Source organism: Dermacentor variabilis, chromosome 10, assembly GCF_050947875.1.
Source record: "Dermacentor variabilis isolate Ectoservices chromosome 10, ASM5094787v1, whole genome shotgun sequence".
Taxonomy (NCBI): domain Eukaryota; kingdom Metazoa; phylum Arthropoda; class Arachnida; order Ixodida; family Ixodidae; genus Dermacentor; species Dermacentor variabilis.
Genome location: NC_134577.1, coordinates 221791 through 236841, shown reverse-complemented (window position 1 = coordinate 236841; position 15051 = coordinate 221791). Strand labels below are relative to the sequence as shown.

The following is a 15051-nucleotide window of genomic DNA, read 5'->3' as shown; positions in this document are numbered from 1 at the left end:
GGGCTTCAGCGAACAAAATGTGATCAACGTCAGAAGAATTAAGATGAGGCGGGATGGTAAAGAGATCCAGACGAAGCACCTAATAATTACTTTTGGATCAAGTATCTTGCCCGAGTCAATCGAGGCCGGGTACATCAAGCTCCGTGTTAGGCCGTACGTGCCAAACCCACTCCGTTGTTTCAAATGCCAGCGCTTCGGTCACAGCTCACAGAGCTGCCGAGGCCGCCAGACTTGTGCTAAATGTAGTGCCCAAGAACACACCTCTGAAGCTTGTGAGAACGCTTTCCACTGTGTAAACTGTGACGGGGATCACGCCGCGTACTCGCGGTCGTGCCCCTCATGGAAGAAGGAAAAAGAAATAGTAACGATCAAAGTAAAAGAGAATATATCCTTCAAAGAGGCACGCAGGCGGGTAGTGTACCTGCCAAAGAAAAGCTTTGCCGAAGTGGCGCGTCAGGGGGCAGCGTCACAGCGGCCTCCGGTGGCTGTCCGACCCACAGGCAGTGAGTCGGCAGTTACGCCATCTGCCCCCGCGGCGGTTGCAGCTAGCGCTGCTCCGCCTACTCAGCAAACGGGGCCATCGACCCCGAAGGTGGGCGCAGCCGAGGCTGCCCCAACCTCCCCGGCCCTTTCCAGCGCTGGCAACAGCCGACGCAGCCAAATCCCTCAGGGAGCCCCATCGACCTCCGGGCTGGTGGGCACAGGGGTCTTGCCCTCCAAGGCGGGATCTTCCCTGGTAACTTCTCGCTCGCAAGAGCACGTGTCCGGCGCCTCACTAGAGGCAATGGACACAACACCTATCCTCAAGGCGCACCTAGCGCCGAAGGAGCGTCGACACTCGCTCGAACGCTTCAGAAAGAGCAAAACCCCTGTTACAGGGCCTCGAAAGGGCTCTGTAATCTAAGGCATCTCTTCCGTTTCCGTAAACACAGCACCTATTGACCTCCAATATGGATACACAGATAATTCAGTGGAACGTCAGAGGTCTCCTTAGAAACCTTGATGATGTTCAAGAACTAATCCACAAACACAATCCCAAAGTGCTGTGTTTACAAGAAACAAACTTAAAACCCAAACACACAAACTTTCTCCGACAGTATATAACATTTCGCAAAGATCGCGATGGTGCTGTCGCATCATCGGGCGGTGTTGCCATTGCTATCCATAAGAGCATTGCATGTCAACTTTTACAGCTACAAACGCCTCTCGAAGTAGTGGCGGTTCGAGCTGTACTCCTAAACAAACTCATCACCATTAGCTCTCTTTACATACCCCCACATTACAAATTAACGAAGCACGAATTCCAATCCTTTATTGATCAATTGCCAGAACCTTACGTTGTTCTTGGCGATTTCAATGCGCACAGCTCTCTGTGGGGCGACTCTCGTATAGATTCGCGAGGTCGTCTTATTGAACAGTTCCTTTTCTCTTCTGGTGCGTGCCTTCTCAATAAGAAGAAACCCACATATTACTGTCTTGCAAACAATACTTTTTCTTCAATTGATCTGAGCATAGTTTCTCCGTCCATACTGCCTGAACTAGAATGGGAAGTTACCAGCGATCCCTACGGAAGCGACCACTTCCCCGTACTATTAAGAACACTTAAAGAAGACGAATATCCACCACAGGCTCCTAGGTGGAAGACTGAGAAAGCAGACTGGGAGAAATTCCAAAACTTAACCAGTATATCATGGGATGACATGTCCTCGTTAGGAATTGATGCTGCCGTGGAATATTTTACAGCCTTCATAATAGATGCCGCAACTAAATGTATATCACAAGTAAATGGATTGGCATGCAAACGGCGTGTCCCGTGGTGGAACGACGATTGTAGGATTGCTCGTAGGAAACAGAACAAAGCGTGGGGGATGCTACGCGCCTCCCCCACTGCGGAGAATCTTATCAATTTTAAAAAAGTTAAATCCCAAGGCAGGCGAACCCGCCGACAAGCCAGAAGAGAGAGTTGGCAGAAGTTTTTATCTGGTATCAACTCCTATACAGACGAGACCAAAGTCTGGAACAGGGTCAATAGGATAAAAGGGCGACAAACATATTCACTCCCTTTGGTGAACACACAAGGTGAAACACTGAAAGATCAGGCGGACACACTTGGAGAACACTTTGAGAGCGTGTCGAGTTCAAACCACTATTCGCAATCATTTTTGAAATACAAACAAATAGAAGAATGTAAGCCAATAATACAAAAATCCAGACAAAATGAACCTTATAACCGGCCGTTCAGTATTGCAGAGTTGAGAGCTGCTTTGACCACATGCAAAAGCTCTGCACCGGGACCTGATAGAGTCATGTACGAAATGATCAGAAACTTACACACTGACACCAAACTTACACTACTCACGCTCTTCAACGTTATTTGGGCTACGGGATACCTCCCATCCACATGGAAAGAAGCGATTGTGGTCCCTGTTCTTAAGCACGGTAAAGACCCTTCCTTGGCGGCAAGCTACCGTCCGATAGCTCTTACAAATTGTCTTTGTAAGCTTTTTGAAAAAATGGTTAACCGCAGACTAGTACATTTCCTTGAACTCAACAATATCCTCGATCCCTTTCAGTGTGGCTTCAGAGAAGGGCGGTCCACAACCGATCACCTTGTGCGCATTGAGGGAAACATTCGCGACGCCTTTCTACATAAACAATATTTCCTATCCGTATTCCTCGATATGGAGAAGGCGTACGACACTACGTGGCGCTATGGAATCTTGAGAGACTTGTCGGGAATTGGCATCCGTGGCAATATGCTCGTGCTAATAGAAAGCTATTTGTCCGACCGTACATTCCGCGTGAAAGTCTGCAATGTATTGTCGCGACCTTTTATACAGGAAACTGGTGTACCTCAAGGAGGTGTACTCAGCTGCACTCTCTTCATCGTGAAAATGAACACCCTTCGTGCTTCATTACCGCCAGCCATTTTTTATTCTGTTTACGTAGACGACATACAGATAGGTTTCAAATCCTGCAACCTTACTGTATGTGAGAGGCAAGTTCAACAGGGCTTGAACAAAGTGTCCAAATGGGCAGAAGAAAACGGATTTAAAGTTAACCCCAACAAAAGTTCTTGTGTGCTTTTCACAAGAAAGAGAGGGCTTACTGCAGAACCCAGTATCGTAATGTATGGCCAGCAAATTCCTGTGAACAAAGAACACAAGTTCTTAGGCATCATACTTGATTCGAAATTAACCTTTATTCCACACATAAAGTACCTCAAGGTCAAATGCTTAAAAACAATGAACTTACTTAAAGTGCTATCCCACACAACATGGGGCAGCGACAGGAAATGTTTAATGAACCTTTACAAGAGCCTCATTCGATCACGGTTGGACTATGGTGCCGTGATCTATCATTCTGCAGCCCCGAGCGCGCTAAAGATGCTAGATCCGGTCCACCATCTAGGAATCCGACTGGCCACTGGAGCTTTCAGAACAAGTCCCATCGAAAGTTTATATGCAGAATCAAATGAGTGGTCACTACATCTGCAGAGAACATACATCAGCCAAACATATTTCCTGAAAGTCCACTCTAACCCTCAACATCCATGTTTCAATACCGTTAACGATATGACATATGCTACACTCTTTCATAATCGTCCCTCCGTAAGACAGCCTTTCTCGCTGCGTGTGAGGGAGCTTAGTGATCAAATGCATGTCCCACTCCTCGAGCTCCGCCTAATGCATCCAGCGAAGCTGCTACCTCCTTGGGAGTGGCAGCTCATACAATGCGATATATCTTTTGTGCAAGTGACAAAGCATGCTCCTGAGATAGAAATCCAAATGCATTTCCGGGAACTCCAGTACAAATATTCCTGCACGGAGTTCTACACAGATGCATCGAAGTCACGCGACGGGGTGTCCTATGCAGCCGTCGGTCCATCCTTCTCGGAATCCGACGTACTACATCCGGAAACCAGTATCTTTACGGCTGAGGCCTACGCACTCTTGTCGGTTGTAAAGCATATAAAGAAATCAAACCTCCAGAAATCAATTATATATACGGACTCCCTTAGTGTTGTGAAGGCCTTGATGTCATTCTGTAACCACAAAAATCCGGTAATTAACGAACTCTACTCCGTACTGTGTAAAGCATATATATCCAACCAACATGTGATTGTATGCTGGGTGCCTGGGCATAGGGGCATTGAGGGAAACGTACTAGCGGACCAGATGGCCACATCCATTTCATTGCATGCAGTTAGTCCTACTGCTTCGGTCCCTGTCACAGACCTGAAGCCTTTCTTAAGAAGAAAACTGCGAAACCACTGGCAACGTATGTGGGACGCAGAAGTAAATAATAAACTGCACGTAATAAAGCCACAGTTAGTTTCTTGGCCCTCCGTAACAAAATCACGGCGAACAGATGTCCTATTCTGTCGCCTCAGAATAGGACACACGTTTGGCACGCATAACTTTCTGCTCACTGGAAATGATCCTCCAACCTGTGGTAGATGCGGGGAGAGGCTGACCGTCCTCCACGTCCTCCTGGAGTGTCGGGCAGCCGAATCTGAAAGAAGGAAACATTTTTCCCTAGCATACCGGCAGCACATCCCCCTACATCCCGTAATGCTACTCGGCCCAGAACCTTTATTTGATACCAACGCAGTCCTAAGTTTTCTGAAAGATGTTGTCTTGCATGTTTTTAGCCCCACATGTTCGTAGCGGGTCCTCTCTCCAGAGGATGCCGCTGCGATAGCTGTTTAGTATAGCACATGCCTCTAGGCCCTTGTGTTTCAAGGGCTCTGGCGAGGCAGCAGTGCTCCATGTAATTTTACGATCTTATATATTTTATATTTTGCATCATTCTTCTACTATGGATTTTAATCTTCATAGTATTCGTCGCAAGTCATCGCCATAATTTTATACCACGTAGACTTTACGCACTTTACAGCGACTATTTTAGGCCACTTTACAGCCAAGTCACATCTTCGTCACAGAACTCATCATTCCACCGCGAAGTCACTAACACTGTCTTGGCGCTCTTTGGCCATATCTGGCCCTTGCGCCACTAAACCACACACATTCAAGTCTGTATCCGAACCCAACCCATAAGCTTTTTGGTTTGACTCCCTGCTGATAACCATTTTCTTGTTAAGGCTTGGTCCCTTTAGACACTCTAGCTTTAACTGTTCATCATTCAAGCTAATTGATTCATGCTGCAGAGGCTGGTGACGAGGCAGGTGTGGTGCGGCTCGTGGGTCAGCTGCCTGCTGTGCACTGCCGGGCCCTGCGGGCGCTGATGGCCCACCTCTGCCGTATCTGCCGGCTGGCCCACAGCCGGGGCCGGTGTGAGCGTCCCGTGCGGCTGGCACATAGCTTGGCCTTTGTGGTTCTGCGACCACCCTGGGAGCAAGTGGTGGCCATGGCGCGCAATGCACGGTGGCATGGACGTGTACTTGAGATACTACTGCTGCGTGGGGACTGGGGAGAGCCTTTGCCTGTCTTCCAGAATGGTCGCACGCCTGGTGGGTTTTCACTCTTCTTAGGCCAGGACTATTTCCCTGGGTACCAATGGTTTTGCAAGCAGTAGTAGAAGAGCTTCTGTAGCATAGTGCGGCTTGTGTGCAGCGCTGCCACCTCGGCGGCCATCAAGGTCCAGCCAGCAGCCACCAGTGGACCGGAGCCTCCTCGAAGCCGAGTGGTATTGGGGTGACATATCCAGGTTGGTGCTTTAAAATTGTACTCATTCAGTGCATGTCCAGTGTATTTCTTCTTTGTACCCATCTTTGTGAGCGCTGCTCATACCGAAAGATGAAAAGTTGGTGCCCATTCGCTGTTACTCACTACCTGTGTCTTGCAGGGAGGAGTGCTCCGAAAAGCTCAAGGATGCCGCTGACGGCACATTTCTGGTTCGAGATGCACTGGATCGGGGTTCGGGTGACTACACACTAACTCTGCGTGTGGGTGGTAGCAACAAGCTCATCAAGATTTATCAGCGGGCGGGCAAGTATGGCTTCTCCGAGCCTCTCACCTTCAATTCAGTGCCAGAGCTAATCAGCCACTACCGGCGCGAGTCCCTAGAACACTACAACAACTTCCTGAATGTGCGGCTGCTCTACCCGGTGTCAAAGTACCACCAGCCTGATGATGAGGACCAGCGCGAGTGGAATGTTGAACGTGTGGGCCAGCGTCTCATGGAGACCAACCGTGAGTTCCTGTCACGCAGCCGTCAGTTTGACCAGTTCCACGACCAGTTCAACAGGCTGAGTCAAGAGCTGCAGCTCAAAGGCCAGGCACTGCAATCATTTGATGAGGCGGCTGCCATGTTTGAGGAACAGGCAGACCTATTGCAACACTTTGGGCGGGACTGCTGCAGTGGCGAGCAGGAGCGCCGGGCTGTCGAGGAGAATGGAGCATTGCTACAGCGGCGACTGGCACTGTTGCGCGAGGCCCAGGGCAGGCTCGCTGATGAGGTGCGTGCCTCCCAGGCCTACTACAAGCAGCTGGAGCGCGAGATCAACGGCCTCAAGCTAGAGGTAGCTCAAGCAGCCAAGCAGCGCGAGAAGTGCCAGGCCTGGCTGCAGGCTCGTGGCGTGCCCAAGGACCGCATCAACAAGCTGCTGCAGGACTCTTCAGGACAGCAGGAGACCTCAAGGTGAGAGTTCATGTTGGCTTCTTCATAGAAAGGCAGTACACAGAAAACCCAATGGGCAGTTCAAGAAAATTATGCCCTCTACAAACTGGGTTGAGCATTATGAGGGTGTAAGGACATACCATGGCACTGTCAGGCCGGCTGTAGTGATTATGTAAGAGGGTACAGTAAATTTTAATTACTGTATTTACTCGATTGTATCAAGAGTTCTTTTCTTTTTTTTCATCATTTTCGTTGCTTGAACTCTACCCTTGCGTTACATTCGAATAATGGTAAAATTTACCATTTTAAAACATACGTTAGAACCTTGTTCATGCGTTTTCGAAAAGACTGGAGAAAAAAAATGCATGAACCCGGAAAACATACGATCTGAAGTACAGGTCCGAAATTCGACACTCACCTATTGTTGACTTTCACGTAATGCGAAGCGTCACGCGGATCGTTCTGGCACGAAACTGAATCGTGGACACCCTTCGAGCTGGTGCTGCTCGGGCGGCCCCAGACACATTTTGTTGGCTTCCTATTGCATGGTGCTTTAAGAGGGTGACGGACTGAAGCGGCCGGATGCTGCCCAAACGAAACACGATGCCCACATCATGCCGCCTGCAGCAGAAAATGGCGGCACGTTTGAATTGTCGCCTACTAATAGCGTACAGTGGCACTATGTACACAGGGCACGCCGTGAAACAGATAGGTGAAGATGCTTGTCTCAGTATGTTCGGCGGCGATAGCTGCGAATGCGGCGTGCAACAACCCGGGCAGAGATTTGCTGGTACCGGAATAAGAAACTGCGCTCGCCATCGGTTTGATCGATGCTTTAGATTGCCAATTTTTACTTATTGGAGCCATTTCTTATCTGTATGAAGCCATCCAGTAGTTAGTACAGACACTGCACTTTCAGAATCGGTTTTAAATTTTTGCGCTCCGGCGATGTCGTAATTTCTTACGGACCTTTCTGCGAACTAATGTGTGTATGTTGTAGCGAAAAGAGGCATGGCTGTCGCCTTCTGCCGCGCTCGAGAAAAATGCACGCCTCTTACGATTACGCCGCACTAGCATAAAAATTTTGTAATGAAATGACTCCCAGCCCGTGATGAATTAAATTACATCGGCGGCTTTGCCATCCAACAGTGCTGAGTGGTAATAATTAAACGAAAATGGTGCCGCCTGTTCACTAGTGTGCTTTGGTTTGGAGACAGAGTTGTTTTATTCCACTAAAGTGTATTTCTGAAGGTCTGCTGCATGTCCAACATGTGGACCTGGCTTTTGCAACCAGTTTTGCAAGAGTTTCGGTGGCGCTTCTCTCGTAAAATCTTGGCAAGGGGCGCTGCCGGTGTCACTGCGCAGTTATCGAAAGTCGCCTGCTTGGCGTCGTCCTGCACTGCTGTGTCACGAGGAAAGTGCTCTGCTCGAAACTATGCTGCACCCGCACCTGCATTAACTGGTGAGAATTCAAGTTATGATTCCAAAGATGACAGTAAAGCAGATTCAAGCTCTGACAGTGACAATGTTTTGAGTCAGCATGGGACATCCGCAGCTGTTCAATGGAGAGTTTCCTTAACGGCCTTGAATGGTCTCCTTCCTCCTGCGCACTTATCTGCCGATCTTTTTTTCATCACCTGAGAGCTCTACTGATTATCTTCAAGGTGTATATTTCGCTTGGTTATGATGTGCTGCTATCGGTAGCAAAGAAACTTCCGTTCACACCAAGAAGGCCGTCCATAGCACATCTCGGCCCAGCACTACGGATCAGCGCAAGACAGTTTACAATGGTGTGGGGTATCTTTCTACTGTTTTTTTCTGCAGAGTTGATAAAGACAATGTGCAAAAATGCAAACAAATATGCTTGAATGCATAATCTTGTAGTTGGCCAGCTGTGCCGAAAACGATCGGTCCTGGAAAAGGTGCACGACTATAGCCGAACTAGTGAAGTACATTCTTTAGACTTCTCATCGGACCATCCTCAGAAGATGCCGAAAAGGCGGAACTGCAAGATGTGCTCGTGGACTACAAAGTTGGACAAAAGCCATACATTTTGTGGAAAAATTGTGGAGTGCACCTATGGTTCACAAAATCCAGGAACTGCTTCACCGCATGGCATGAGCAATGAACTGGCCTTAGTTTCTTTTTGTATTCAAAGAACGGCGGTGTACTGAGCATGTATTTCTTCAGGCACTACTTCTGGATTATTTATCTTTGAAATATATATTCTGAATTTTCTTTGATATTAATATTTTTGTAGATATCGTTTTTTTTTTATGGTTGTTTTTATCAACTGGCAGCAAAAATGGTGCTTTCTAGAGTTTTTGTTTTTCCTAATTTTTTTCGTTTCGCAACATGTTTTTTAGAAAGAGCATTTCATTATGCACAATATGCTATGCTGCAATGAGTGCTGGGATATTATTTTGTAGTGCTAAATAATTTTTTCCCGAGACCTATAAAAAACTACCGATTTCTCATGGTAACGAAAAAGTTACGAGCGCATTAATCCTGCGGGCGAAAATAAGCGGCCTATATCAAGCTGCTGCCAGGTCGCAAGCACTGTCGGCCATGAATGCGATGGTCAGCGAGTTAGGCCTACTGCCTTGATCGGCAGAGCCGTCGGAGAATGGTGCTTCTTTACGTAGACATGCTTTTATTGACCGTGTTCACGTAAAACGAAGGAGCTTCATGCAAAAATGTTTTGTGTTGTACTTGACTAGGATACAAAGTCTTCTGAGAGTAAATGCTGGGTTTCCAAATCTGAGTGGAGCGCACGTGCCACTCGCTCACATGCCCATTTTTATATTGGTATTGGCGATCATATGCATAGTACAGAGGCTCGCATGCAAAATCATACCGTGTATTTCCAGTGGTGATTTCCCTCCTAATTATTTAATATACATATATTCACTGTGTCACCGTGACCAGGTCTAGTGCATCGCCTTGCTGCCCGTGCCGGCACCTACTGGACACTCTAGCATCTAAAGCACTATCTCATTTATTTGTAAAACTGTAGGAGGCCTATGTTTGCTTTAAAGGTCCGCTCACCAAGTCACATAGAAAATTTCGGTTATACGCCAGAAGTTACGTGCCCTCGAGAGAATGTTCTACTGCGAGAATTTTTCAACCCATGATTGCGATCCCATGATTTTAGGAGGCGAGCGTCACCACCAGCATAACTCTCTCCACTTGCCCGATCTTGCCTCTGCTAGCAAAATTCCTTCCTTCCCTACATTCCTCCCGTGTTGAAGGTGAAGGATTGCGTGATGCATAAATCACAGGCCCCGCCTTCCCTTTTTTTCCCCTCCCTTTATTTATTGCGTGACGCACTTCCGCTGACGGTGTCGCACACAAGCTATTGTGTTCGTCTTTTTTCACGCAGCACACGATTTTGCGTGCTGTGCACGAAAACACCTGACTAGTGGTATAAGTCAGTGCTGCACAAACACCGAGGCAAACACAGTTGGGTCACAGAGTATGATCACGTGCTAGAACACGGTAGAAAATGACATAGTTTTGTTGTCGACACGCACGACTGAACAACATGGAAACAAGCAGACGAAATGGAAGTACGATCGGGAGCAATATGAGCAGGAACACAACACGAACATGTGGCAAACAGCTGCAAAACCGAGTTAGCGCAATATGTGGATGGCTCTGTTGAAAACAGAGGGAAAGGGACGTGCTCTTTCACGGTTTGCACTCCCACCTTGCTAGCATTGCTATGAAACGGCAGCTGATTTCGTTTCACCGGCCGCTAACCATGATAAGCCTGCCGTGGTTGCTTAGTGGCTATGGTGTTGGGCTGCTAAGCACGAGATCGCAGGATTGAATCCTGGCCATGGCGGCCACGTTTCGATGGCGGCGGAATGTGAACTTAGATTTAGACGAACGTTAAAGAATCCCAGGTGTTCCATATTTCCAGAGTGCCTCACCAGGTTTTCACCAGGTTTCACTCTTTCTGTACACCATTTTTTCATGGGTGCCACCATATTGCTACTCAGTAGCGCCTTTTAGGAGAAATGAACCGTACGAGACGATCGTAACATCGTGGGTACCGTTCTGCTACGAGAGGAGCTGTGCTGTTATACTTTGACAAGCGTTCTAACTGTTAGCTGCAGATTTCATTGCGTGACTACTTGGTTCGGTGGATGAGGTTTCCAGCCATGAATAAAATAGTTTTGGTTAGAATAACAGCATACCTTACAGTGTGAATTAAGCTTGTCCAGCAAAGTGACTGCTTACGAAGTGCGTGAGCGTCCTAAGCAGTGATAGCTGCTGGATTACAGATATCTTTGTTCTATATAACACATGGTTCAAGCATACGGCATCAACGTTTATAGATCTATAAACGTTGTGTGGCGTAACTATGCGAGGTCGTATTGCGGCATTAGCCCGTTTTCTTTCAAACAGAATTTTTTTTTTCAGTTGTGTTTGTTCCATTCTCTACGACACACTCACACATATTATGGAAATTTTGTCCTCAAAAATAGCCATTGCATTCTTTTTATGCGATCCCTGACGGATATCATGGTGTTATAGGGCAAAAAGGCAATGCCAAAGCACATAGCTTTATATATGTATCATGCTGGTTCACCAACCGCAGTGATCGATGTGTTAAGCAGCGCCATCGGCCTCATATGTAGTGATTTCAAGCCTACTAGACTTGAAATGCGTGAGAACGATGTCAGTGTATCACAAACATTTGATAGCACCTGCGGATTAGATGTTTCATGATTGCCTTAGGTTGGCCATACACGAGCATGCGCTTTTATGTTTTAGTCCCTATGCCAAGCGATCGGATAGTGGGCAGATTTGCCATTTCATGCTGGTAACAGAGAGACACCGGTTCTCTTCGGTGAATTAAAACCGATATATGTGAAATAGTTCACAATGCATACACACTCCGGGGCTGGTAATGCGCGTCACATCTTTGTGCCCCCAAGAGGTATTTCTGCGTACTGTAGTTACCGATGCCTATATGAAGCGGTAGTTACGACCTTATATGAACAAACATTGTGTAAATTTCATAAAGTACGATCTAAAACATCTCGAAATTGTTCCGCAGCATGCGATAGCAATACCTTCAAGCAGCGCCGCACCGGATCGCACAAGCCAGAGAGGCGGAAATGCTCGCTGCGCGTCGTTTCCTCCTCGCCGGGTGAAAAGGTCTTATAGCCACGTTTGTAAATTGTCTCCATCACCCCCACTCATATGGTTGTTCTCAGTAAGACACATTTTGAGCCTTTTTGCTTTCATGAAGCCATTGACTTATTTGTTGATCGGAGTGATATCCCCATTTGTTATGTTGTTTTTGTTTTTTGCCTTTTTTTCTTCACACGATTTTATGCCTTCCTCCTTTGCCTTTACACTGGTTTTCTGTTAAGTGCCATATCCGTTTCCATCAGATGCTCGCGGTCTCTTCCTGTTCTTTCTTCCTGTATTCTCTTCTTATGTTAGCTCTCACTTTTGACGATACTGTAAAAATGTCTCACGGCTACTTTTGTGATCGCTTGTCCCAATCTAGGTCTACGCTGTTACCCAGCATGTAACTTTTATGGTTTTATGTTTATCGGCAAACGTGAGAGTGACAATGCAGACACATGTACAGGTTCCTGAGTGAAATGTATGTATGTTGCTTGCTTATCAAAAAAAAAATAAACAGTTGGCAGTCAGCACTCGTAGTGTGGTGTGTGTTTCTTTCTTGTGTCCTCATTTTTTCGTGCTGTTAAAAAGAAACGTATAAAGGGCATTTCAAAATGACCGATCCAATCTTTTGTGGCAACGTACATGCTGCATGGTGATTTTTTGGGCGTATAATGAAAGCCCATGAAATATAAAACAAAACCACATGACTGGGCTCATGCGCTATCGTCTTGCGCTCAACTGTGCGTCGAGCCTATCGCCTATCAGGGACGATGGTGCTACCTTTCTGTGTGCCACCATGAAAGATGCTGACGCACTGTTAAGCCAATGCCTAGAGCCTCGGCCGCTCACTTCAGCATGGTCCTCATGCACGGTTCTTTCGCACGAAGCGCGGTTGATAGCGCTGCAGTATGGTAGCGCACAAGCGCAGTTGCATAGTTTTTATTTCATATTTCGCTGACTTTCATTAAACGCCGGAAAAAATTGCCACGCAGCATGCATGTTGCCACAAAAAATTGGATCGGTCGTTTTCGAATGCCCTCTACAACGTAACAAAATTCACTTGGCCCTGAAGTGCAATATAAAAATATACCCTAAGGAGTGCCACATGACAGCAAACCATATGTCGTTGCTTTCATTCAGTTGAGGTCAACCACTTTTTTTAAATCCTTGGTTCAAGTTACGTGAAACACTTTGTATATTCAAGACATGGGGAAGGGATAAGACATTAGTACTGTATGCCACAAAAATGTCTTAATACATTCTCTACATTAATGCAGGAGAGGTGCAAGTGGCAGCTTGGAAGAGGCATCTTCTGACAGTAGCTGGTTTGTAGCCGACTGTGACCGAAGCCAAGCCATGCGCCTGCTTGAAGGTCGCTGCGATGGTACTTTCCTGGTGAGACCCAGCAAGAATCCGGGACAGTTTGCACTGTCCATTGTGGCTGAGGGCAAAGTCAACCACTGCCTAATTCTACGCACTGAGCGTGGGTATGGCTTTGCAGAGCCACTCACCACACATCCCACACTGCGTAGCCTGGTGCAGCACTATGCGCACAACTCACTCGAGGAGCACAATCCGCTGCTCAAGACTACCATGGCCTACCCAGTGTTTGGCTCCAGCTGAGGCTGGCTCCCCTCTTGTACAGTACAGGACACCTGCTGCATTATGTGTACATAGCCTGCTTTTTTTATCACCAATGTTCTCTAGTCAAATAAAGACCGCTGTTTTCCGTACCTGCTTATTCATTCGCTCCATTGTGGAAGACCTCAACCAGGTACACTTAGCTGCACAGGGCCCAAAGGCATTATACAGCTGTTACAAAAACTGGTGTACAATGTACAGGGAGTGTGGATCAGTGGCACAGATCCACATACTCTCTCACCTGTAAACTGTTTACCTGATTAAAGGATCAGCTGAAACATCTGTAGGCTATATGTTTACGGCTTGTCAAATATTACTGGCTGTATCTGAATGATGTAACTGTTCCATACCAATTTCTGGCATTTTGGGGCTCCATCAGACTTTTTACAGTCCGGTGGAGCATTTGATGCAGCTCTTGGCATGTTTTTTTCTGGTCTTAGCAACCTATGGTCCAGTCCCTGCCTGCATACACAAAACTGCTGAGTGGAAATCCTGTGCCGAAAATACGACTTCGCGCCAAAGCAGAGAACAGCTTGTCATGGAAGTTGTGAGCAGCAGTTACGGATATGGTGGCATAAAGCGCCACAAAAAGGATGGTGCATCAAAGGCCATGTTGTGTGGCCTTGGCACAGCATTGAATGTGGCTCTGACTGTGGTTTTCCTTGATCTTGGGTAAGAGGCCTTTTCCATTTTGCTGTTCTGTGCTCCACTGGACTGCATTCTGTCTTACTAGGTGAATTATGGCTGTGCATAACTGTTTTTCTGTCAAACGAATTTTGGCATGAACCAACAGTTTGACATGTAGGCTGTAGCGAGTGTTGTAGCCCGTACCATATTGGGAACTGCTCGAGGTATTGAAGGTTACTTTGAAAAGTATAGTGTCAAGCATTTTATAGACGTAGGAATGTGTTGAATGCAAGCAAAAAGAATTCCAAGAGTCTGATACCAGTGAGGATGAAATGCTTAGGGTAACTGCAAGTGAACGAGATGATTTAAGCACACAGATTTACCTAAGTGAAAAGCTATTGCAGCACGAGTCAAGGCTGGAGAAAAAATAGATGAGCAGTGCAGTTTGACTGAAGCAATGGAAAAGGGAGTTGAAATGTTTTCTGCCAAGTACAACGAGCTTTTGGAAAAGTTGCTGATCATTATGCAAATTAATGAACTGCCAAAAACAATGAGTTACCAGAAGAACTTCCCAGAACAAAAAGCAATATAGCTCAATTTAAAGACGCACTAAGCCATGAAAGCATGCTCGAGATGTAGAAATGTTGAAATTCATGGAATTCGTGAGGCGCCTAAGCAAGATTAATTGGCTCATTGATGGAACTTCGCTCGCTGCTACAATTATTTGCACCAAAACGTGAGGAAAGGCTCTATTCTCGACACATGGCGGCCGCCATTATCCGCGATGTCGGCACTACTGTCGAGAGATCATGTGTTTTGAAATATTTTGGAGGAAGTGGGAGTTCTGCAAAACGCTATTTTGTGTTTTCATCATGATCACTAATGGCGTTTTTCACTGGTCGATTCGGAGCAGAATTTCTTGCTCCGTGGCAGCGAATCCGAATTTCACTGGTCGATCTGGAGCGGGTTCGCGCGTTTCACTGGTCGTTTCGGATTAACTCGCTCCGCGCCGGATCGCTCTCGCTCCGCCGCCGAGGCGCGGATTCGGGCGGA

The 15051-nt window shown here is 46.9% G+C and overlaps 1 protein-coding gene across 5 annotated transcripts in view; it reads left to right on the top strand.

Annotated features, from left to right (window-relative positions):
- Pi3K21B (phosphatidylinositol 3-kinase regulatory subunit alpha) overlaps positions 1-13463 on the top strand; it is a 223147-nt gene extending 209684 nt beyond the window's left edge. For all 5 annotated transcript variants that reach the window (XM_075671265.1, XM_075671263.1, XM_075671262.1 and 2 more), the window contains 4 exons: positions 5171-5473; positions 5577-5670; positions 5809-6603; positions 13008-13463. In XM_075671265.1, coding sequence (XP_075527380.1) covers positions 5171-5473; positions 5577-5670; positions 5809-6603; positions 13008-13353 — 1538 coding nt within the window. In that variant the 3' untranslated portion in view covers positions 13354-13463. The remainder of the gene's footprint in view (positions 1-5170; positions 5474-5576; positions 5671-5808; positions 6604-13007) is intronic.
- Positions 13464-15051: the final 1588 nt, after the last annotated feature.